Genomic DNA, 26,008 nt, shown 5'->3' on the forward strand with positions numbered 1-26,008 from the left:
CTACAGGCTTTAGGCCAATCACAGATGGGAAGGCAGGGGGAAATAGAATTATAACATACTGCATCTTTATGCTAGGAACAACATTTTATTACACTTTTATTCTGAATTCATTTAATTTAAAATCAACAATAAAGCAACGATTTCTTAAAATGTCATATCGATTGTCTTTATGGGCCAGGCGTTTTTGTACGACGCTGTCTCTTTTTTTCAAAGGACCCCTCCTCCTGGCAGATTTCTGGAACAATCTGGAGGGAGCCTGCTAAGAGTGACCAAAGCTTTCCACAACCTGTCGTTTCCTCTAGGAAAAGTGCAATTATGTAGAGTACGAAGCACATTTTCAATAAAGTAAGTCTTTATTACATCAGGATATACAAATCTCCAGACCCACCATATAGATCTACTCACATAAAGATATTTAATCCTGAATGTATAAGCATCAAGCCTTTTATCATGAAACATCATATCGTTTTTGCAATTTTTACACAACATAAGGACTGACATGTTAGCATGATAGGGCACCATTTATATTGATTAAGGATAGAATCTGAACTATGACTGATTTAAAGTGCTTATAAATCATAATATAATGATCCCTACAACATTAAATAGCAATATGTTACTTTATAATGTATATTTCACAGTGTAAATTGGCATCAGTCAAAAACTACAAGCATAACACAGCAGATTGATGAAGGTAGCACATTCAGTACAAAAACAGAGATTTTGGCAATGATATGATTCACTTTTAGGAATGAAGGTTAGGAGCCATGCAATGCAGAGACCATGCTACAGAACGCTGATAGAAGCTTAAATGAGAGTTTTCTAGACATGGAAGACTTCAGAATCAATTCCAGCAGTGTCAAGTGCATTTCTATAAAATTGTTATTTCATATTGTAAAAATAATACACTGTTAGTCTGTGATCTTTTGATGTGGTAGAAAGTCTTCTAATTCAAATTCCTTCCTGAGGTTAAGGAACACGCAGATGGAAGACTAAAGAAGCTATGAAAAGGAAAGAAAAACCATGTCATTTATCTGAACAAGCAAATCTACATATTCATTAGGGCCATTAGACAAACTTCAACAAGATACGAAGTACCAAAGATTATTGCAAATTATAATTAGGTTTGCATTTTGTTATTTGTACTGTATGCTGTCAGGGACAAAGAAAATGTAAAACAACAACTTGAATTGAATGGATAATGATTTTAACTGTTTACAGATGAAAATCAGAAAACCATGTTTTGATACATCATGATGACAACAAGTGCAATATGAAATGTTTGGAATCATAAAAAATGACTGATATGACGGGAAGTCCCAGAGAAGTGAGGGTTTAGGGTTCAGGTGACCAACAGATTAACTGATGCTCTGTCTGGTGTAACATTGACATTTTTTATTTCAATATAAATGATGGCATATTTGCTCTTTTCACAGACACACTGTGTAATTATTTAGTTAATAGCTTTATAATTTTGCATATCATGGTGTAAGTCCATTACGTTTTTTACGTTAATCTACTTACAATTTAAAAAATAAAATACATGTGCTGATGTACATTATTAGAAATTCTGTCTTTTAAAACTGTTGACAATTTAAGTTGTAAATAATTGCATGTATAAACACACAAATGCTTCTTACTCTGTAATGCACTACTACTGTAATCAGTTCAATTCAGTCAGTGACTAAAAGTCTCCTGTTCTACAACAGGACATGAACACACATTCATGGCAGAACATAAAACAACACAAGCTACATGTTATGAAAAAAGTCCATGGATTGTGTGTCTAGCAGAGTCAGCATTAGGGACGAATTAGAAACACTAAGCAAAGCTACCTTTTTGATCCATAAGTACACATTGGCTTAAAGCCATCACATTGTTCAGGCCGACATACGTGCATAGTCAAAGTGACACTGCCTACACATACAGTGTCAGTATGCAGTGTCAGATATGACAGTCTCTTTTTCCCATGCTGACAGCAGACACATTCCTGGTTTCCCTGGATGTTTGATCCATAAATCAACTGAAAGGGGAAAAGATATAAGACAGAATATGGGGAAAAAAACATGGAGGATTTGAGGAATGGTAGATCAAAGTAATAAATGAATGAAATGGGAATGCAAATGTGTTGAGGTTGTAACTTCGTTTCATCCACTCACCTTCCACAGGCCTACACTTAGTCTTAGGCTACGTTCAGAATCACTCATTTATTTGGATTTTAATATATTAAATCAGATTGTTCTAAAAAAACAATGGAAACCAATTTCTCCAACTATGTGTCACTCTTTTCAATATCTTTTAAGTCCCAATGCTTTATTTTTAGTCCCCTCTAATTTCTCTCTCTCTTTTGTTTTCTGTCCGTCTGTCTCTAGCTAAAGTATTGTTTTTGATTTATGTTGCTGCCTGTGTTCGCCATGTTTCAAAAAGAAGAGATTCCTTATCTCAGTTAGACTATCCTTGTAAAATCAAGGATAAAGGATCAAATGCGTGTTTATATCTGTGTTAATGTAGCGGCTCTTGCACTTTAAATACATGATAATGTATTTACAGCTTTTTCTAACACATTAATGTAGTATAGACAGAAGGATCATCAGCTACAGTATTTTAGAGGGACATAAAATATCTGTTAAAATTAAAGATTTAGCCATGTGTGGTATCAGACTGTCTTAATGCCTTAAGTAACATTTTCCCCCACATGGTATGGCATTAAATCCAGTTTACCCTGCCATTGAATGTACAACATATTTTAAGGAATATTTTAAGCGTTCTCTTTATTAAGGCAGCTTTGTGTATGTTGATATCCAAGGCTAATGTTGCGCTCCAAGCTGTGTAACTTTTGAGCGTATGTAATTGATGCTGACATGATAATGTTTCTACCTGCAGAAATGATTACGGCTCTTTGTGGGATGTCTGAGTGTCCTCTGTGCTGCACATGGCGTGAGCATCGGTGAGACCGGTCGAATGTAAACAGACGTGCCCCTGCCTGAGATACAGTCTGGCAGGTCAGCCCGCAGAGACATAAGCATCAGGCTGTGTCATGCAAGCTGTGACCCTTCCCACTATGTCTGGGCACACAGTGTCAGTCTGAATCTGTCCCTCTATCAGTTTCTAAGCCAACATGGCTTCTGGGAAAATAACACTATCTCATTAATCACATTGTATGCCTCCCCACCCTGTCTGGACAACTCTACTGGCTCAGAGATTACGTGACATTTAACCAATTATCTTTGAATTTCCTGAAGGAATTTACAGTTTTTACTGTTTAGTGGCATTTGGGCTTGCTCCGACAATCATTGTGTAAATAAAGAACCATGAATCAAATCAAATACATAGAGACAAGCAGACTTACTTCTTCTTGTCTTTATCCTTCTTGAATGGTTGTGAGCAGCCTTGGAGAGCCTGTCCCATCAGTGTCTCAGCAGCCACCTTTCTTCTGTTGAAGGCGTTCATCTCCTCCTCCAGGTCTCGTCTTTTCTCCTCCAGATTCTTCTTTTCATCCTGGTGCATCCGCTTGAGCTGCTCGAATCTCTCATGAAGCTAAAGATGGTGATGGTCCAAGGCAAAAAGTGAGACCAACCAAATGTTGTATATTTTTTGTGAGCAGTTATTTTATCATGTCAATCCTCACCTCTTTTTCCTTCTCTTTCAGCTCTGCTTCTGTCTCCTTCACTTTACTCACAAACATCTGTCTCATTTCCTCCTCTTTGCGCTGCAGATCTACGAGGAATTCCTTCCTCTTTGCTTCGTATGTTTCCTGAAGGCTGAAAATCAGAAAAAAATGTAAGGACACTCTAATGCCTTATTTGAAAGGACATGTATCCAGAAGCTGGTTGCTGCAGCAGTTAATAAAGGTATCTTAGTTATTAAATTAATGTTGACTAGGTTAGGATTAAAGCATCACAAAAATGGGTCATGTAGAACTTAGTATTTACTCAATATAAAAACTATTGGAATAGCCACGCATTACTGATCACAATTCTGTTAAATAAATACGTAAACTTAAAATATTTTAACTTGCTTATCACAAAACAATAGCCTGAAATAACAAAACATTATGCCAATAACATTAGACTACATTTGACTTTTCCCCTTACTCTAAAATACATAACCATTATAACATCTGAACTAGTGAATCACTAGTTTGAAATGTGCTACTCACTAAAAGCTTAAAGAGACAAAAAATATGTATCTGTAAAAAACAATTGTTAATTACAGTATATGAAAGTAATAATACAACACTGGAAATACATCACTACAATTAAAAATGCCTGCATTCATAACCTAAATTAAGTAAAGTATCAAAACTGTCAGTGTTTGACAATTTATATGAGGTTTTCAGATTTACATTTTACTGCTTTATGTCTGTGGCTACTGTTCAGAAAAACCCTTTCATCCTTCAGTTTACCAAATTCTCAAATTTGGAGAAACATTGTTTCCACAAGGCAGACATGGTATGAAGGTTAGCAATCTGAAAATAGCTAACAGTAGCTGTCAAGGAAGAAGTAAGTTCCTTAAAATTGTACATAAGTATTTAAGAAAAAGTGCTTGATTTCCCATACTTAGTAAATAAATAGTAAAACTAATGTGAAAAAATATGCATAAAGCTTTGCATTTTTCTTTTTCAGTTGGAGGTTCAAAAGGAACAGATCTCATCCCATCCCAAATCATAGAAACACAGATTTGAATGTGCTGTTTTTAAATCGTTCAGCCCAGTTTTAACATCAGAAGAGAGCAGGGTTTTTTGGCAGCTCCACTGAAGTTGCCCAGATGCATTACATCCCTGCTAGCCTTAATTTCACCTGAACGACTGGCTGTCCGGGCCGGTGTCCTTGAAGCCCATCTCTTCCAGCTTGCAGCGACGGTAGAGCTCATAGTGTCGAGCATGTGTTTGCTCTCGCAGATCCTCCATGTTCACACGCAGCAGCATCTCCCTCAGCTTCACAAAATCACAATGGTTTTCATTCTCCACTGGAAGACAAGACGACAAAATCTAAAATCTCATAAAACAGGAGAATTGTGATACCAAGTTTTTATCTCAACTGATTTCTATGATTTAACAATTCAGCGGACTCACCCTGTACTGATCCCCAGGGATACAGCCTGGCTTTCACCATCTTATTTCCCACTTTAACATCCTCTACACTTCCCACCACAGCAAAGGGAAGATGAGTCTGTAACACATCGTATTGATAAAGTTACAACATGGTTAAACATGATACTGCTGTCATCATATTCAGAGTAAATTACAACATGCTTCGAAATATGTTGGTCTAGTACGTATTTAAATTGAGGCTTAAATTGTGCGACTTTAGTTCTCACTGCAATATATCCTAAATGTTTGCAACATTATTCCAATGGTAGCATGATCATTTGAATGAATTTAGTTTTACTTTATTATTCTACTTCAATTCAACTTTATTTGTAAAGCACCTTTCTGACAAAACAAATGCAACTCAGAGTGTTTTACAAGTGATTGTCAAACAAATAATGTTATAACAAGTAAAATAAGAGATTAAGATTACAGTAGTATAGAAAGTGAGAATGTATTATCCTGTAAAATACATATCACATTGTATTATGTGTGTTTCTAGGACTCACATTCATGGAGGTGTTGATCTCTGCGACAGCTTCATCCTCCGTAGGGAACTGATAAATCTGCACCCCATTACTGACCAGCTCACTCATTATCTTGATCTTTAATTTGTCCAGTTCACTCTTCGAAACTGTGTCTGCCTTTGCAATAACTGGGATAATGTTCACCTGCATGGAACAAAAACACACACTTTCATTGACAAAGAAGTACAGCTTTTGGCTGAAATACACAGGGCGAGATTTGGTCTTCACCTTGCTGTCCAGTTTCTTCATAGTGACGAGATCCAGGGACTTCAGGGAGTGTCCGGTGGGAGCGATGAAATACAGGCAGATGTGGATTCTTGTGTCATGGCAGTTAAACAAGGAACGTCTTATTTTTAGCTCCTCCTCAAGATACCTCTCAAACTGGGCATCGATATAGTCAAGAATGGGTTTATGGCTGCACAGACAAGACAAACACAATAAACTTTACTAATTGTTGTTAGATGGACATTTAAGTATCCTAGTTACAAACTCTGCAACTACAGGCTTGTAGCCAAAGAAAGGCCGCAGTTTTTACTGCCTGCTGCTGGAGCATTTAAATGTCTATTGAGATTGCATTAGTTCTACCAGTCATTTCCATATTCCCTTTCTTCCCTCCCAGTTCACATGCCAGATCTCTCTCTCTCAATCCCATACTAAGTGAGTTGGCTGCAGTACCAGAGCAAGAAGGGGAAATAATTAATAGCTGGAACTTCCTGAGTAAAATCTCTATGAATTTTAAATGATCAGTATAAAAAAAAAGCACTGAAAATGTTCGTATCAAGCTTTCTATGATGTTTAAATAACATTGTTTATTTTCTGATTTTGTGCAAGTTAGATTCTTCCACTTCTGATCCTATTTTCTTCCTCGAAAACACTAAAAGTCAAACAAACATCTACAATCAATCACATCTACAAGAATGTATACCTTTGCCCTTTGTTGATCTGGTCTCCAAACCCTACAGTGTGCACAACGGTCAGCTTCAGGTTGACGTTGCTCTCCTGCAGATCATAGGTTTGTGGGCGTAGCTGTACTTCACTCTGATAATGGCTGGCTTCCTCATTTTCAAATGTTGTGTTGAAAAGAGTGTTCATTAATGTCGACTTGCCTATCCCTGTCTCACCTTAGAAAACAAAGAGAAGAAGACACATGGTTTATATAGTTGAGGGAAAAACTAGGTACATTCTAAATGAATGCATGTCACGCTCAAAGTACTGACTCTGATTATGAGCTCCTCCTGGGTTTAGACATACCTACACAGAGGATGTTGAAGCAGAATCCCTGAGCCACTGATTTACTGACCAACTGATCTGGAAGACTGTCAAACCCCACATGACCTCCGAGCTCCAGGTTTCGCTTTTCTTCATGCTGAGGTAGGCAGAAAAAGGCAGGACAAAGAATATATCAGACTATGACTTTTATTTAAGAAACATTTGATCGTATTCACTTTATATTACTATATATCGTAGTAATGCCAAAAACCAATAAAAAGTTAGGGAATAAATAGGTCTCATCATCACAATCTCCCTTCAAGCTTAAAAGCATTCTTTTCAAATGAGGTCATCTTTCTCTTCCACTAAACACACTGAATAGTCCCACAAAAATGTTCTGTCTCAGTATCACAAACCAAATGTATCTTTCAAAACCACGCAAACATAGGAAGAAAACAAAAAGCTTCAAAAATGATTTTAGCTGTGCAGCACAGATGTCTTTCTTTACATTGAGTGTCTTGTGTCTGTATATAAAGCTTTATTGTAAACCCTAGGTTGATGCTGCCAACAGGTAATGTTTGCGATTATAAGTATAAGTATATATTTTCCTATATTTATGGCTGACATTAACACATAATTTCACCATTAATTTGTCTGTGAATAATATTTTGAATCAATAGTTTATTACATTTTTCTTTGAAATTAAAAAATAAGGTAATTTACCCCCATCACAGGAGGAGGTTACCTCTTCAAATTGCCTTTTTGCACAACCAACACTAAGAAACGTTGCTTGATAAACCTTAATAAACCCTCTTTCAAGCAGTGACAATATGACAAATATTCAATGTTTACTCTAGTTCATTACTCTAGTTCACTACACACAGAAAATGATATCCCATAATATCAATACATTTTAATCTGTAAATCCTAAAACGTATGCAGATTGCATTTTGCCCTGGCTGTCTAATCTAGTCGGTTTATCCGATACCAGATGCACCCTGGGATACTGGCATCTTGCAAAAGGCTCACCATGAGGATCAGGATGTGCTCAATACAACAATCATCCGTTTCTGTCCCTCTCCACAAACACAAAGAGCTCTTTATCTAGATGTTGTTTCACAGGGTGGGAGGATATCCAAGCTGCTGGCTGCCCTGGTACCCATAACTCCCCTCTACAGTTAGACCAGCATACAGTTAGACCAGCACACACACTACCATCACTCAACAAAGTCTCCCATCATACGCAATGCAACCTGTAAACAGGGGATTACATGTGTCATTAATAACACCTTTAGTTAGTACATCTTTTTCGGTAAACAATGTTTAGCTAGCTACCACTTGAGGAGGCTGCTACTTATGTCTTAACTTGCTGTCCTGCGTTTCATGCTACTCTCCATAAATCAGCACCGTGTGCACCTGTCACAGTGTTAACATGGTAAACAGTGAAGGGTTGATGCACATGCTTCGTCCAGTTAGGATGCTGAAGTGCGAGTTTTTATTGTGGACGTCTCCATAGATTGCGCACCGGACTACGACGCATCGTTTCTGTCGTATCAACCGTAGCTGAAAATCCGTGTTTATCCCGATTCATTTAACATAACAAGCCCTTTCAACACCGCAGGCCCCATGCCTGCTGCATTCTCTGCTCACATCATCACCTTGCTCTCACGTGCACCTGATAGCTATTTAATTTCCTATTTCCTTTCCATTCACCAAACCCTGAGTCACTGCAGGCCCGCAGACAGCACATCATCATACTTACTGCGAAAACATCTACCTCATTGGCCGCCATCGTCAGAAGTGTGCAGGAGAGATCTGCCTTCATCAGAACGGCTCCGCTGCACATTAAACACGGAGCGACTCTCTGCTTTCAATATGGCCACTTGGAGGCAACACCCCCTCGGTGTTGGAGGGCGACACTACAGCTCCATTCATCATACTGGACGTCTTAATTCAACTTTAGAGTTTGGAGCAAGCGGTTTTGGTTTTTTAAATACTCAGGAATTATTCGGATTACTGCTTCCACGGTTCAGCTGAAGGCTAGGCTACTACCTTCTCCAGGATTAGAAATAGTGCCTTCATGTTAATCAGTTGTTGTCTATATTGAGTTCAGATTTTTACCAGTATTCATGTAATATCACATTTCAATAGACGTCATCAATCAGCTGTCTGTTAGCAACCGTTTAAAGAGGACTTCACAATATTTCAATAATATACTTCATTATCTTCCCCATACCTTTCAGGGGGAAATCTATCCTACTTGTTTGTACACTACATTTATTTGACAATTGGTAGTTAGTTTAGCAAGATGTAGCATATAATCTACTTGTAAATTGTGAAGCTACACAATAACAAATACAGTTTCTAAAATTGGCTTCACTTATAGCTAAACCAGGGGTGATTAATGCACCAGCTGATCATATAACCAGTAAATATATGCCTCTAAAAGTAGATTATGAATGCAGGTCTGAATGAAATACTGTAACATGCTTAATGTAAATAATCATATTATATTTAGGCTGCTATATGTTATATTAAGCAATTTATCATTGCTGCGTTGTTTTTGAATAATGATCATTCCACCAACTGTTTTTTTTCAAAAACAATCTCAGAATTGATTTAAGAAGCTTATTTGATCATTAAGGCCTACTTCATGAAGGCTATATTAAGTAACCCGTTACATTAATCATTTAATATTAATGCAAGCTTATACACTAACAGTATTCACTTAGAGTCATTGCACTACTGTATTAATTTAAAACACACAGAAACAATCTGACTTAGACATTGTATGTTGTTGTTCAATGTCGTAGGCTACTGTTTTACTGTTTACCGTTTAAAAAAGTATAAACGTGTGTAGGCCTATATATATATATATATATATAGGCCTACACACGTTTATACTTTTTTTACATAATAGCTTAATGTTTGGGGATCAGCTGTCCTTGTTTTTTTACATCTGATTCTCGCTAACTGACAGGGATCAAATCAAAGATTGGCACGTGGTTATGCGTCATGTCAACAAGGGCACAGAGGTGGTAACTTGAAAACAATTTATTTGGACGTTTTCTTGGCCGTCTGAAAGTCAACTATAATGCAAAAGAGATTCAACATTTAGGCTTACTGATAGTAAATCAGTATCTTAGGAGAATTTCTCCTTTTTATGCGACTCAATATTAAGCTGCAGGAAGCTGTAAAAATGTATGATCAACATAGTTCTACTTTATTTCAATATTTTAATCTATTTTTTTTTTTTTAACTTAACAGATAAATATGTAAAACATACTGATATAACCATAACTTTTACCTTCAAACTTTTTTTAAGTAGGCCTACTTTAAATATTGATCTATCTCCTAACCCAGCGGCCCAGCCTTCAGCAGGAGAGCTCGAACAAAACAACGGGAGTTTATTTGGCGAGGCGCCGGAAGCAGCAGGTTGGACAGGACAGGGGAGAGGAGCACGGACAGACACCAGTGTATCCCTCGGGAGTTATCTGAGCTATCCGTTATTATTCCCACATTTGTACCAATTCAAGAGGAAAAAATGGCTTTGACTCAAGAATCTCTTTTGTCTTTTTTGCTGGAGCACGGAGGCAAAGTGAAAAACTCGGAGCTGGTGAACAACTTCAGGACTCAGATCAACTGCAGCGATCCCGCGGAAAAGCAGCACAATAGGGACCTTTTCAAGAAGTTGGTGAACAGCGTCGCAGTGGTGAAACAGATCGACGAGGTGAAGTTTGTGGTCGTGAAGAAACGCTATCAGGACTTCGTAAGAGAGGGAGCGTACGATGCAACCCCGCAGAAAAAAACGCAGATGGACGACGAACACAATAGCAGCTTTTCGTTTCCATCTCCTCACCGAGCCGAGGCAGGCAGGGTAATTTATTCTGACATTGAAAACAATAATACGTGCTACCCCTCGAACATAAATGGCAGCTATTGTAGTGAAGCCAAACGTAAGTCTGTGGGGGGTATGCACGACAAGAGGCAGTTATTAAGAAGCAATAGTGGGGAGGCTACCACGGTTAAAGTCCTGAATATCTCCGGACATCAGGCGAGGAAATCTGGTGCTGTGTTCGCTGTCATAGCGGTAAAATCCCCCCCGAGAGACTCTGCACCAGCAGCACAGGATGAAATACATTCCCCAGTGCATCCACATAAAACCTCAGACAAACCAATCACGTTTACAACTAAAGTTTCCTCACCATCAACTCTGAATCTTAACTTTCCACAAAGTGAGTCCCAGTGTTGGAAAAACAAACAGATGGAGGACATGCAACCCCCAAGATTTCCCCTGGGGAGGTCTCAAAGCAAGAGAGATGATGCAAAATATTCAGAGTCAGTGCCTTTGGAGCCATTAGCTCATGAGTGGTTGGTAAAGTGTGCAGCTGGACTGTGGGATCACATCCACGGTCTGCTGCTGCAGGACACTCGGCTGGCACAGAAGAAAGACTTCATGTCAGGATTCACGGCACTGCACTGGGCCGCCAAGGACGGCAACAGTCAGATGATACACAAGCTGCTGGACATCTCCAGGAGAAGAGGAACCTGTGTAAACATCAACAGCAAAGCACACGGAGGGTACACACCTTTGCACATAGCAGCCATGCACGGCCACACTGAAGTGATGTTTCTGCTCGTGCAAGGTTATGGAGCCAGTGTAAATGAGAGAGATAATGATGGCAAGAAGGCCTTCCACTACCTGGGCAAAAATGTGTCATCTGAAGTCAGAGCACTTATGGGAGGACTGCAGCACAGCAAGTGCAGGGAGAAGATAGACGACGAAGAATACAGAGAGCACCAGAAAGGCTTCAACACCATAAGTAAACTGTTCCAGCCGCACATAGGGAGGAAACAGAAAAACTAGTTTGCTCAGGAATGGTGAGAGTGACATGGAGGACCAGGACAATAGGACAATTGTAATAGCTAATACTGTCTGAGTTTGTATATTATGTTAATATGAAACAACAAACCCGTTGTTTATCCTCTGCATCACTTAACGTGTTATGAGTCTCTCTGTACTTACTATTGTAGCGCTTTTGTACAGTGTAGCGCTGCTAGATGTACCATGTATAAGCAGTTAGTATTATTTAATCAACTTTTTTTCCTTAGCTTAATTCCTTGTTTTAAGAATGAGTGTTATTTGGATCCCGTTTAATTTATTTTTCTTACTAACAACACAAGCAATCCAAGATATTTACACATATTTTCATTACTTTTTGTGGAACACATCTGTAGAAGTTACCAATTGATTTGTGACTTCAAAGTATGAGGATGAATGAAATATGACATGGGAAACAGTTGCTATCAACACTGGTGTGAAACATTGTGTTGTTGCTTTTGTGCACAGCAGATCTATTTATGATATAACTATGATCAAAATAAAGTATTTTCATTTTCAAAAGAGAGAAAACATCGGATAATCTTGTGGAGAAAATAGAACACATTTTTGAGAAAGCTGTCTCTCCCCTTCAGTAAAAGCAGAGGGGACCTTTTGGGGGGGCCTGTTATGAAAAGCAGGCCAGCAGACTGGGTGGTGGAATGTCTCCTTTATCAACCTCTTTGTGAACCTGAGCTGTAATGGGTGAGAAAGGCCTCCCTTTGTGGGACAACATGGCTTCACTCTTTAGGGTGATGTGTAAAGTAAAAAAGACATTCTCGGCCATGACCCAAATACCACATCAATCACTTTAGTTTTGATTAGAAAGGATTTCCGCCAAATACAAGTTTAACAAGATTCTCTCAACTGTAGAACAGAAGCCACAGAAAGATATAAACTTAAGGGAAAAACCAACACGCTTTATAAAAACATTGTAATTTTGATCTTGTCATTAAGGAATTGTCTTTTCCCAGATAAGAAAGGCTTGAAAACAGTAGTGTGCCGTCTGTGTGCGATGTGTCCTTAAGTAACCCAGAGGAAACTATCCCAGATGACGTGAAAAGAGTTGGAGCTCAGACAATGAAGCCATACGCAAAACTGTGCCAGAACAATGTCCTTTGTCTCGTTATCTGGAAAAGAAGCAGCTTCAATAATAATCCACGCAAAAGGCAGCTGCACTCACAGCAAATATTTAACATTGTAGACTATGTGCTAAATCTCACCTCAAAACTATTATTTGCAATGAAGTATCATGAAAAGAAACAACACAAAACCTCCTGTGTCTCTTTTGATATAGTTCAGACTGAATGTGCAAAGATCAAAGACTGCATAACAATACTGTGGCATGGTCCAGGCCTGGCACCATTTCCTGTCAGTACAAAATGGACACTGAGTAGTGTGCAGGTTAGTGTGACTTTTAGTATTAATATGGTGTGTAACTGAGACACAAAGCCTAGCCATTTGGCCGTAGAGGCCTTACATGACACAAACAAAATAATCCTTTATTTGGAGCCTTGCAAGCAGTGGGGCTAAAGCTTGGTCATGTCATATTCAAGGTTTTACAGGAAAAACATAAACAACAAAGTGGTGCATCCCATCAAATCCATCAACATCACATCAAGGGTAATTTAATCATCGACTTTCCTGACAACCACTGAAGGCAAAGCAACAAATGTATTAAGACAAATATTATCTGTCTGAATCGAATCAGTTGCCACAACATAAAAGACATATAAACTATTTCCATCACACAACACGAGCAAAAGTCCATATTCCTATCTTTGGTGGTATGTTATATTGTTTATATTTATTTATCTTAGATGATTTTAACAGATGATGGGCAAGGTGCCCCTGTACTTGCTTTACATATCTCAGACCAGTAGAGGGCAGGGTTTGCAAATATTATCCTTAAATTGTCAATGAAGTAATTATGCAAAAGATTCATTTAAATTAAAAGTGGTTTCTTATTTGTTCAATGTGGTATTAATACCTATCTGTTATGGGTTTGGAGCCACTGGGTCACATTAAATAAAAGATCTTGAAACAAAGTGAAATTGTCTTCTGGATTAGTGCTGGAAAGTATAACTAAATAAATGCACACAAGTACTGTACTCAAGTACAATGCTGTACTTTACTTAAGTTTTTCCATTTTATGAGGTAAATATTGTACTTTTACTCCACAACATTTATGTAGTACATTTAGCTACTTTACTAGTCATTTGAATGTACCTAACTTTAATTGGTATTAGCATATCTAACTGAGGGTTGAGCAATGCAAATACAGTCATTAACTACACCAGTCATACATCATGTCAGAGTTGGAAGAAGTACTCAGATCTTATACTTAAGGTAAAAGTAAAAATACCAGAGTGTAGGAATACTCTGTTACACCTAAAGTCCCAAAAGTTAAAGTACACATTATGCAGATTGGACTATTTCAGAATAATACATATCATATGTTTTGATCATTATTATTGATGCATTAGAGTTGTATCAAAACTGGTAAAGATCCATCTATTTTAATTACTTTGCAGGCAGGGTATACTGTGAATGTTTATATTTTAAATCATTAATCCAAATTTGCAAAGTAACTAAAGATATTAAATAAATGTAGTGGAGTAAAAGTACAATATTTACCTCTGAAGTGTAGTGGGGTAGAAGAAGTAAAAAGTAGCAAACATTAAAATACTCAAGTAAAGTACAGTAATTGAGTAAATGTACTTAGTTACTTTACACCACTGATGTCAGTACAGTACAAGTGTATTATTGCTAGCGTTACTTTGTTTGCTAACTAACGTTACACCTAAATCAGTAACTTACTTTTCTGTTGACCTCCTGTCAGTCAGTATTTCTAATCTCAAATATGTTTCCTCTAATTACAAAAATGTCAGAATTGTTTTCTTGTAAAATATATGTTTCCACTTCAGACGGTTTAGTATCCTAACTCTGATATTACTAACGCTGTAAATTACTCACCGGTGTGAACTTCCTTAAATCGGGAAACTGTAAAATAAGAACCGGACGTTTATCCTTCAAAATAAAATTGTAATATATATCGCCATAAAACAAAAGTCCCTATTTTTTTGTCAATAACATTCAATTTTGCATATTGTTGTACATCTAACAAAGGAAAAACATATATTTGTGGAATATGCTTTTAAATGAAACTTTATACGTTTTTGTGAATAATCTTATGGAGAATACCGGAAGTCGCTTGAGTTTTACATTTCATCATCATTCCCATAGAGAATCATGGATGCAGGATCGAGCTTGTTTAATGCTAATCAACCATCTAGCATCTTAAACTTTCCTCTTGCTGCTCATATCATGTCTGAAAGTGAAACAGGTATCTTTACGTGAGAAAGTCATATGAGAGGCAGAGTTGATTGCCAACACCTGCGCATGGTGATCACCAGCAACACGTGCTTGGTCCTGATTACCCCGAGCTCTCGCCAGAGAGTCTCTCTACATTTTGTTTGTTGTTTATAATGGAAAAACAAATGCTGATTTCAGCTGTCCTTCGTTATTTTCGTATGGTTTTCTTACTGCTGCTGGTCAACTGCAGCTGCCCTCTGGTCGGATCTGCCTCCAATGCGCTGCACAAACTGGGTGACTTCACCTACCCGTACAGCAGCATATTCTCCCCGCTGCTCAAAGCCCTGTCAGAGCACGGAGGGTCGAGGTGGAACCAGGAACTGAAGAAAAAGATCAAACCCGATCACAGGTACATCAAGTATCTGACGGAGGTTTACAGTAAATCCTCCAGATTGCAGAGAAGTTTGGACGGGAATAAAATCTACAACACACTCCGACTGATTAAGCCAAAAGATGAATGTCAAGCAAAAAGTTATGAAGGTGAGCAAGTAAAACAACTCAACTGACAATTCCTAAGACACAATGTAACATGCATTACCTTCAGTGATGATGCTGAGATTTATATTGGCATGTCTGTTAAAAAATATACCATAATATGACTACCCAATGACCATGACATTTACTAATAAGTAGTGTAGGCCTACGCAAGAACAATTTGAGATATTTGTACTTTACTTGAGTATTTCCATTGTATGCTATACTCCACTACAATTCAGAGTTAAATAGTGTACTTTTACTTCCCTACATTTATGTTGTCCCTTTTAGTTATTTGACAGATCTTGATTAATGATGTGAAATATAATCGACACTTAAATCAGACTTTAGTTACACCTGGAGTAAATTCACAATACAAAGTCATTAAAACTAGCTGCACCTTTTGATAAACACATGAATTCATCAATAGTTATAATCAAAACATATGATTGATGTATTATTATTAAATGGACTGATCTGCATAATGAGTTATTTTACGTTTGGTACTTTAAGTATATTTTGATGAAAATACTTTTACTTGAGCAACACTTTGAATGCAGGACTTGTACTTGTAACAGAGTATTCCTAAACTCTGGTATACCCAAGTATAATATCTGAGTAGTTCTCCCAACTCTGCTAACATGCAGGGCAAAGGGTAACTATGTACAAAAAATAATCTTGTTTCAAAGGCGTCAGCGACATTAAACAGACATATTTATAAGGAAATATGACTCTGTCTAATGTTATCATAAGTGCATGGATTTGTGATACTGACATGTAATGCTGACAGTGATCTAATCTTTTCTCATATTCTCCTATAGAGAGTTGTATGCAGGATCATTCCTACAGCCTTGATCAAGTTGGAAGAAAAGAGCAGCTCCTGAAGTCAACCCTGCTGTACAGTTTTGACCATGACCTCGCAGCACCCGTCAACTCTGTATGCTACCTGAGTCTGGAGAAGCTCGAGCACCTCAACCAGTGTCCTCTGTGTCCCCGGATCCACCATGCTGGGAACTTCACAGTCAGCGCAGCCGGGGGGAGCAGAAGGAACTGGGTGGAGGTCGATGTCACATCGTTTCTCAGGCCTCTCTTAAGATTTCACAAGAAGAATATACACCTGCACATTAATGTCACCTGCCCAGGGGAACGGAAAGCCAGATATGACGGGCGCAAAGCCTCCCTAAATTTCACCCTGAATTCCCCTCTTCTGCTTCTTTATCTCTATGACACCAGCAACATCAACAACCAGAGGTTTCTGGACAATTCCATCGCGGGTCAAAGGCCAGAAACCACAGGGAACACTTTTCACAAGCAGATGGCTTTCAAAACCGAACAGAGGATTGGGCGAAAGAGGAGATGGAAGAGGGAATCTCCAAAGAGCAAACAAGCTGATAAAAGTCTGGAACCCCACCTGCCTGAGCTTCTCTCCAGCTCTGAATTCCCGACAAGCCACTGTGCCTTATATGATTTCAGGGTGCGATTCAACCAGCTTAAACTGGAACACTGGATTGTATTTCCACCCAAGTACAACCCCAGGTACTGCAGCGGCGTCTGCCCGAGGGCCTTGGGATTCATCTACGGCTCTCCTGTCCACGCCATGGTGCAAACCATCATCTATGAGAACCTTGACTCCTCTGTGCCTCGGCCCTCGTGCATCCCCTCCCACTACAGCCCGTTGAGTGTCATGATCTTTGAAAAAGATGGCTCCTATGTGTACAAGGAGTTGGAAGATATGATTGCCACCAGGTGCACATGTCGCTAAGCCAGCTGCCAACATGTCTGTTCTATTTTCCTCCTTTTTTTACAGGCTTCCTATAACATCAACACAAACCCCTTCAGCAGTCCTCACCGGTGGACTCTATCTATATATTGGATACTTTGACTAAGCTCAGTGATTTCATGAATTTATAAAAATCATTGTGCATGAAGTTTGATCTGGAGCAGGTGTGTTTACTAAACAAAGTATTTTATCCTAGTGAAAATGGAAATGTGACACTTTTGTTTTGTTAAGGTGTGAAGAAAGGTTAATGGATCCTATTCTTCAACTCTGACACACTTTAAGAAGAAACATTTGTGTTGTATAATTTACAACAAAACATATGATTAACTTATTTTGGGTTGGTGGTCTGTCATTATTCTTTAATTTAACACAATTGCCAAGTTTTAAGTAGCCCTGTTCTGGACAAAAGATGGAAAAAACAAACTCTTATCAAACCTTTTACAATGTACCATTTTATTCCTGGAGATTAATGATCGCTGTCTTCATAATTTCTAGAATGAAAGTTGTCAAGGTTTCAGTGTGTATTTATTACTTCTGGTCACTGCGTGACTGCATAGGAAGCCTAGTATGGATTGAGTGCATAATTTCTGCTGGTTGAATAAGACTAAATGCCTGTCATGTCTATTTATGCAGATTTAATTAATTCACTGTGCTCGATTTAGGGATATTCAAAAGAGTGAAAATATGAAAACATTGTTTGAAACGTTGGAAAATAAAAAAAAAAGACATGCATAAATGTTGAGTTTAAGTGAAGTAACTGTTAATTCTTACCTCATACACCTTTGATCTAAATACTTTTTTTTTTAAATAACTCGAAACAAGTGCATATGAACTTGCTAACACCCTAAATTACAATTATCTCATATGCTTTCAGCATTTATTCTATACTCCCTTTCCAATTATCCATCACAACCGTTAACCCTCCTCTTGTCTTCGGGTCAAATCTGACCGATTTACTATACTTTCATCAATCGTAACTTTTTTTTTTTTACATTCGATTGCATTAAGGCTTTATGATATCCTTCACAGTAGACATTTGAACATATAAAATTGCTGACCACCACTTTCATTACATTTTGGATGATTTAGTCAACTTTGTAACACCCATGGTGTTCCCATAAAGAAAAGGAATTGGTAACCATCCGGATCAGATAAAACACACACACACGCTCGAGATGTGCCCCCCCCCCCCTTATGTGCCCAATCCCCCCATGTGAATCACACTCAGGGCCGTTTCTTCCTATAGGCGGACTATGCGGGGCATAGGGCCCCCGCGGCCACTAGGGGGTCCCCAAGCTGAAAGTATTTTTTTTTTTTTATTCATCCGAAAAACAAAAAAGTTTAATTCATACACACAAAGATGAACAAAATTAGTAGAAGCGGGAGGGCTGAAGCATAGCTTGTGGAAAGTAGCCCTCCTTTGCATCATCCTAATACAGTGGCATTATTGCGTCAAAAACGTATTGAAATGAAGGAGTACAAAGAAATAAAGAAAACAGGAGAAAAAATTAAATAAAAGTTAGGGCAGGAAAACAATAAATTATGCATTTATATATATATATATATATATATACGAAAACTAGATATAGGGTCATTTTCTGCACATGTCAATAGCAGTTTCAACTATCTTTTTTTGGAAATTAAAATACTATATATAAATATATACATGTACTTGACAAATGAATAATAATAATAATATATGCATAATTGCATATAAACATTGCGAACACTTATTTTCAAGACTTGAAGATGAAGTCCATTTGCCTATCCTTCTGGACAAAAATCTCTATTACTTTTTTGTAAAAGTCCTCCTTATCTTCTTGTAGTTTCAAAAGTCTATCATAAGTCTAATCGATAGATTTATGATTAGAAAATTATAAAAGTAGGGTAGACATGTGGATATTATCCGGCTGAACAAAACTTGCATTTATCTAACAGGTACGTTTCCCACAGATCTTATTTCCAGCTATTTTCTAAAATCCTATGGAGAAATATCATTGCTTTTTTGTGGAGGGAAGCCATGCGCAGCTTATTTCCTGGTTTTAGGACGCGTCTCTCGTCTCCTCTTCACACACCACACTTTTCGCGGCACACGTACTTACAGCCAATCAGCTCTGAATTATGTGAGATGACGTATGGTAGGGATGGCAGCTCTATGGTCATTATTTTTGTTGCCACACACATTAAATAGTAAAATACTCTGAGCATGCAGTGTCATTTTTATAGTCACCGTTCACTTAGACCAGGGGTGGGGAACCTTTTTCCTCTCAAGGGCCATTTCAATGTTTTCAACATCCTCCGAGGGCCGTACAAATGATTGACCTCTGCTTAAAAAGACAAAAATCACAGCCCATTCATTTGGCCTTTCTTTCATGCTGTGCAAAGAAAAAGCAACCTTTTAATCCAGATATCTTACCATGACTCGCACATGCATTCACGTGCACGGTTGTGGCATGACCACCAAAACAGAAAAATATGGACACAAGATGTGTGCAAATGTATTTAGTTTCCTATCCATGTGGACATGAAGATTTTTGCACTTTGAGAGCAACATTAAGAGATCTATGGATACATTTCTCAACACCCATATGAAACAGAACTGTAAGCATTTTCTTTTTCTTTATGGATATTTTACAAATCACTCCCCTTTCAAACTGTATTCTTGTTTATTAATAACAACTTTTTGTTACCGTCATATAGTATTTTATACCTGTTTACTTTATTCTCTTATTTTTGTATAACTATAATGATCATATAAAGATGTGCCTTTACCTCACTGGTTGTAGAAAAAGCTTCTTATATTTGTTAGCATAGCTAGCTAACCAGATGCTAATAACAACAAAGTTATTGACTGTATGATCAGTATGACAGATGAACAGATCGCCACTGGGCTCACAACTAAAGACACAGCCATGCAAAAACTGCAGCATGTGTACGGCTCCTTATCGGTACTGCAATTTTTGGAAGTGCAGGAGCGACGTTCTGGTGCTCTCCGTCAGAACTGCACCCCTGTCAGACGAGACATATACCACGTGATGACACGTTAGGCTTGTGTTGTGTTCAAGGATCCCGAACTTGGCCAGGAAAAACAGGCACTCGCTTGTTTAATTTTTTTGCGGTCTAGATTTCTTTAATTTTTTTCTTTTTTGCATGTGTTTATAAATTACCTCGAGGGCCGTACCAAATTGTCTCGCGGGCCGTATACGGCCCGGGGGCCGCAGGTTCCCCACCCCTGACTTAGACAGTGAGAGGGAGGGGCATGATCGGGTTTTGTCCCACATGGCTCGAAACAGCTCAATAGGCACACACTGTAGACACTAATTAGAAGACCACAGACTAAAACAGCAATGTACAGAGACGAATCAGATGATTAAACATGATCTTAAAATATATTTAATATATTTTGTTATTTATTTTTTGCATTTTTTTGTAATCATTATTTGTAATACTTTCTGCTGACACTAGGTGGGGCTGACCAGTCGCCACTGTGTGTTCGGTGAAGCATTATTTGCTTACAAATCCAATGTAGGATATAAACACGACTAAACTGCAATGATAGCAAAGCTGTTGCTTGGGTTTTTGGGGTAATAAAGTCCAAATCATCGTTGGGCAGCCCAACGATCACTCATTGGCTGACAGCCAATGAGTGACGTCTGAGGAAGATGAAAAATGTAAATTAAACATTGTTGAGAAAATGCTGCATCTCTTGCATTTATTGAAGTAGAGGAGCCTTATTGTTTACCTTTTTAATATCATTTTTTGTCATTTTCAATTGCTTGGTTTTCGTGAAATTAGCCTGTTTTCCTATTAAAGTGTAACAGATTGATGCATCTCCACAGATCATCTTAAAGGCTTCGGAATCCCCCCCATTGTAGTTAAAAAACTTTCAAAACTAGGGCCCCCAAACAGCATCTTGCATAGGGCCCCCAAAAAGCTAGAAACGGCACTGATCACACTCACAAACACACAAACACAATTTTACACATTTCCCGCTCTTATGTGCTCATCCCCCGACATGGATCACACCTGGCACACATGTTCAGTGTCTATTCTTTGTATATTTACTGCAGTTTTTCATGTATACCAGTAGTCTGATACAATATTTACAGTTTGAAAGGGTGTTAAATGAAATTTGGTGATGATGAATGGTTTTTGTGTTAATGTAATAGCAGTTAAAACAGGACCGGTCAAATTTGACCGTGAACACCAAAGTAAGGGGGGGGGGGACTAAGACAATAGGAGGGTTACAAATAGGGTTGGGTATCGTTTGAATTTCCACGATTCTGATTCCGATTCCGATTCTACTTTTCGATTCCGGTTCTTAACGGTTCTCAATTCCGATTATTTGAGGGGCATTGTAAAAAAAATGATTAAGTTCTTGTTGAGAAAAACAAGCATATCTGCCTTCTCAGGCATACCAGGAATAAATGTTTGAACATTTTAAAGTAAAATGCTTCAATCTGGTGCACTTTTAGCAGAATTACTAGAGACTAGATCTAGGGGGTACAACTCTAAACACCCATATGAAAAAGATCGGTTTACATTTTAATAATTAAATAAGTATGTGAGCATAACCAATAACCCATAGCCAATAACAAATACATGTAACGTATTTTATTTTTGTTTTCATATCTTATTTTACTATTTTATTTATGAATATTTTTGTATCTCTCCAGTTTAAAACGATATGTCTGGTTTACTGTCCTATAGTATACATTGGAATGATTTCAAACCTGTTTTATCCCAATAATTATAAAGGAATGCCTTGGAAATATGTGTTTACATAAATTGTGATCAAAACGTTTGAGACCCACTGAGATAACTTAGACTAAAGTGAACTATCTAAACACTCAGAGCATGGGCGCGGGAAGGGGGGTGCTGAGGGCACTGCAGCCCCCCCTAGCGGCAGGCAGGGGGTGCGGAGCTCCCATGAGGACAGGCCCCACAGTGAGGTCAGGATGAAGTGTTACTGTCTTAGTTACCGTCTGGTTCAACATGTTCCTGGGGATTCGGCTCATTTCAGACAGGTTAGACACAGCCAATAGTAAAACATCAACTTTAATATAACTAGCACAAGGTAGCTACTCCCCAGAAATGGACTGACTGGTATGTGTGTGCTGCACAGAGGTCACAGTTGTGTTTTGTTCCTGTTCTGTTGTTAAAGAGTTATTTTTCTTCGTTCATAGTGTAAAAGTAAATCAATTCATATCAGTATAAGAAGTTGTAAGTATAGAAAAGAACAAAGTCATATAGGAACAAAGATATGACTTATTTTTTACTCCTTAAAATAGCACAATGTTATTAAACCAAAATGTTACCATAAAAGAAATAATACAAAGCAAACTAAATACGTATTTATTTTGTTTCTCTTCTTACAGGTGGAGCTGAAAGACTCGACCCCCGTTGAGCTGGAGCATCATGGCTGCAGGTGTGGCATGTGTTACTCTCCTGCTCCAGTCACATGACTCCCAGTGGGTCCCCAGTACTCAGCTGTACAGAGCAGAGCAGCAGTGGTACAAACCAAGAACTATGGCAAGTCTGAGAATAATGTCATTGTAATTCAAATGCTAAAACTACACACTCATCATGTCTCATCATTTCTATATCTTGCTTAAACCCACAGTGTGTAAAACCAGGCCCGGAAGAGAACATGGCTGGGATGTCCACAAATCCAAAGCAGAGAACAATGTCAGAGAGAGTAAAGTGAGAGATTAGTAGTTATGTGAAAGTAAGCTATGCACACAGAATAGTTTATGTGTTGATGTCTCTGAGAGCTGAGAGCTGCTGGATCTGTCTGCCCTCAAAGTGCCAGGGATCTACAAGGACTTCACCGCTGCTTCTGCACCATAGGTATCCCTGTGAGGTGCCACTAGTGGACTCTGCTCTCGGTAAAGTTCAAGCTGGCAGTCCCTTGTCATATGAACATCACCATGACAGCTAGAAGTCACACTGCTGCCCACCACCATGCTCCACCACCATGCTCCACCACAGCCAGATCTGCCACTGTCTGGCTACAGACTACAACCATCTGCATGCGTTTTTTGTTGTTGTGAACATCAACAGCTGCCGTTAAGGGGATAGTTCTGGTCTTTTGAAGTGGGGTAGTGTGTGGTATATATCCATAATCAGTGTATTACCTACAGTAGACCAGTGGAGAAACATATAGGAGCATAGCCATGTACTGCTGAGGACATGGGCAGAAGCAACATTTATTTTATTCACCCAAAAAAGCTATATCAGTTTAAGTGTACGTTATTTAATGCTAAATATAACGATTCTTTTTCAGGTGGGACTTCATTTTTTCATTTTGCTGCTGGATTAGGTTTTGCTGCTGTGCTGGTACTCCTGTCTCTCCTACTAACTTGGGTCGTGCCGACCGCTGTCTTCTGGAGGTTATACACTGACTGGATAAGAACCTCAGCCCCATTTCAAACAATCCAAACTATCATCTTAAAGTCTCTTGAGGTCAAGAGTTATGTGCACAACAATGGAGGCCAATATCGGAGAGAGAGTTAGAGGAAGAGATAAATGCAATACTGTATTTTGTCTTCAGTGCCATACAGTAACTATGTTCATGTCATCTTCACTCTCAGTAAAGTCATTGTGTCTGATACTGTTATGAGTATTGAGAATAAACCTATTTGTGTGTTTCCACATTGCATGTGTTCATTCATAGTCCATATTTACAGCGTGCTACAAATGCAAATGCCTAAAACGTTGACTTGAATGTCTTGTTTATTAATCAACTAATGGACAGTGTTTCAATTCAGTTCATGTAAGCCTTACACACACTCTTTTGAGACTGCGGTCAAGCCAGCCTCCACTTGGGAAAACACAGTCAAGCCAGCCCGCACGTGATATTGGGGTGCGCGAATATTAGAAGCATTACGGTAAAATCCCAGCGCTTACTCGGTCAATAACAAAAGCACCTATAAAAACAAACCAAACATATTAAATTAAGAAATATGTACTATATAATGTGATCAATAATTATTTAAAACAAACTACGTATAACTACCACGAGTAAATGTAAAATGTAAGGAGTTTCAAAATAAAAGTCCTTTGAAATCTCATATTGAAATCTCATATATGAGCTATCAGCCCTGTGTTTAGATAAGAATAAAACGAAATCTCTCCCTGATGCAAGACTCATCTCACTGGAGGGTGATAGAAGGACACCCCATCTACTCACCCAGACAAAATCAGGACATTCTGATGTGGAGTTTCAAAATAAAAGACCTTTGAAATCCCATATATGAGCTATCAGCCCTGTGTTTAAATAAGAATAAAACGAAATCTCTCCCTGATGCAAGACTCATCTCACTGCAGGGTGATAGAAGGACACCCCAGCTACTCACCCAGAGAAAATCAGGACATTCTGATGCGGAGTTTCAAAATAAAAGACCTTTGAAATCCCATATATGAGCTATCAGCCCTGTGTTTAAATAAGAATAAAACGAAATCTCTCCCTGATGCAAGACTCATCTCACTGGAGGGTGATAGAAGGACACCCCATCTACTCACCCAGAAAAAATCAGGACATTCTGATGTGGAGTTTCAAAATAAAAGACCTTTGAAATCCCATATATGAGCTATCAGCCCTGTGTTTAAATAAGAATAAAACGAAATCTCTCCCTGATGCAAGACTCATCTCACTGCAGGGTGATAGAAGGACACCCCATCTACTCACCCAGAGAAAATCAGGACATTCTGATGTGGAGTTTCAAAATAAAAGACCTTTGAAATCCCATATATGAGCTATCAGCCCTGTGTTTAGATAAGAATAAAACGAAATCTCTCCCTGATGCAAGACTCATCTCACTGCAGGGTGATAGAAGGACAGCCCATCTACTCACCCAGAAAAAATCAGGACATTCTGATGTGGAGTTTCAAAATAAAAGACCTTTGAAATCCCATATATGAGCTATCAGCCCTGTGTTTAGATAAGAATAAAACGAAATCTCTCCCTGATGCAAGACTCATCTCACTGCAGGGTGATAGAAGGACACCCCATCTACTCACCCAGAGAAAATCAGGACATTCTGATGTTGAGTTGATGTTGAGTATATACAGTCTATGTACAAAACGGAAAGTTGAATGAAGTTGTTGTCAAAAACCAAAATCAGACCGTTTTTTTTTTATTAGGTCTTCTTTGATTCAGACAACATAAACAGGAAAACGGCTTTGGTTTCACGTTTTTGATTTAAAACGAAAAAAGGCTGGTATTATGGGCATAGATATGTCTCATAATTATTTGTGTGAACATAAAAATAATTTGTGTGTAAATATGTGATTTGTAAATGTAAAACAACATCCACAAATGCATTTAAAAGATTTGCAAACTCCGTTTTACACTTGCAAATGTATTTGTGAGTTTGCAAATCTTTTAAATGCATTTGTGGATGTTGTTTTACATTTACAAATCACATATTTACACACAAATTATTTTTATGTTCACACAAATAATTATGAGACATATCTATGCCCATACTGGTATCTTCGTTTTTTTGGTTCAAACGAAAAATCAAACTAACAAAACGTACAGACTTTTTTTATTAGGTTTTCTCGTTATCACGTCTTTTGATTCAGACAACACAAACGGGAAAACGGCTTTGGTTTTCCGTTTTTCCGTTTTAAATCAAAAACGAAAAAACGGAAAAAGGCTGGTATTTTCG

At 38.2% G+C, this 26,008-nt stretch overlaps 3 protein-coding genes across 5 annotated transcripts; 2 read left to right on the top strand and 1 right to left on the bottom strand.

Moving 5' to 3' along the window:
• Nucleotides 1–334: 334 nt before the first annotated feature.
• On the bottom strand, nt 335–8,879 carry LOC117453647 (septin-8-A-like). Of its 3 annotated transcripts, none has more exons than XM_034092541.2 (10): nt 8,603–8,879; nt 6,868–6,982; nt 6,542–6,737; nt 5,845–6,031; nt 5,599–5,760; nt 5,075–5,171; nt 4,800–4,968; nt 3,629–3,761; nt 3,350–3,537; nt 335–1,001 (listed from the first exon to the last, which is right to left on the bottom strand). In XM_034092541.2, exons 1-10 carry the CDS (start codon nt 8,669–8,671, stop codon nt 947–949), a joined length of 1,371 nt encoding a protein of 456 aa, XP_033948432.1. In that variant the 5' UTR covers nt 8,672–8,879; the 3' UTR covers nt 335–946. The 3 variants fall into 3 exon arrangements, with proteins under 3 accessions (XP_033948432.1, XP_033948431.1, XP_033948433.1); XM_034092540.2 differs by having other exon boundaries at nt 8,588–8,878; XM_034092542.2 differs by having other exon boundaries at nt 335–2,023; nt 8,588–8,878.
• A 1,370-nt stretch (nt 8,880–10,249) lies between these two features.
• sowahab (sosondowah ankyrin repeat domain family member Ab) lies at nt 10,250–12,424 on the top strand. The gene has a single exon (XM_034093198.2). The coding sequence runs from the start codon at nt 10,370–10,372 to the stop codon at nt 11,690–11,692; it is 1,323 nt and encodes a 440-aa protein (XP_033949089.1). The 5' UTR covers nt 10,250–10,369; the 3' UTR covers nt 11,693–12,424.
• A 2,537-nt stretch (nt 12,425–14,961) lies between these two features.
• On the top strand, nt 14,962–18,057 carry gdf9 (growth differentiation factor 9). Its single transcript, XM_034093244.2, has 2 exons — nt 14,962–15,559; nt 16,375–18,057. Exons 1-2 carry the CDS (start codon nt 15,193–15,195, stop codon nt 17,313–17,315), a joined length of 1,308 nt encoding a protein of 435 aa, XP_033949135.1. The 5' UTR covers nt 14,962–15,192; the 3' UTR covers nt 17,316–18,057.
• The last annotated feature ends 7,951 nt before the right edge of the window (nt 18,058–26,008 follow it).

Source organism: Pseudochaenichthys georgianus, chromosome 10 (genome assembly GCF_902827115.2).
Source record: "Pseudochaenichthys georgianus chromosome 10, fPseGeo1.2, whole genome shotgun sequence".
Classification (NCBI taxonomy): domain Eukaryota; kingdom Metazoa; phylum Chordata; class Actinopteri; order Perciformes; family Channichthyidae; genus Pseudochaenichthys; species Pseudochaenichthys georgianus.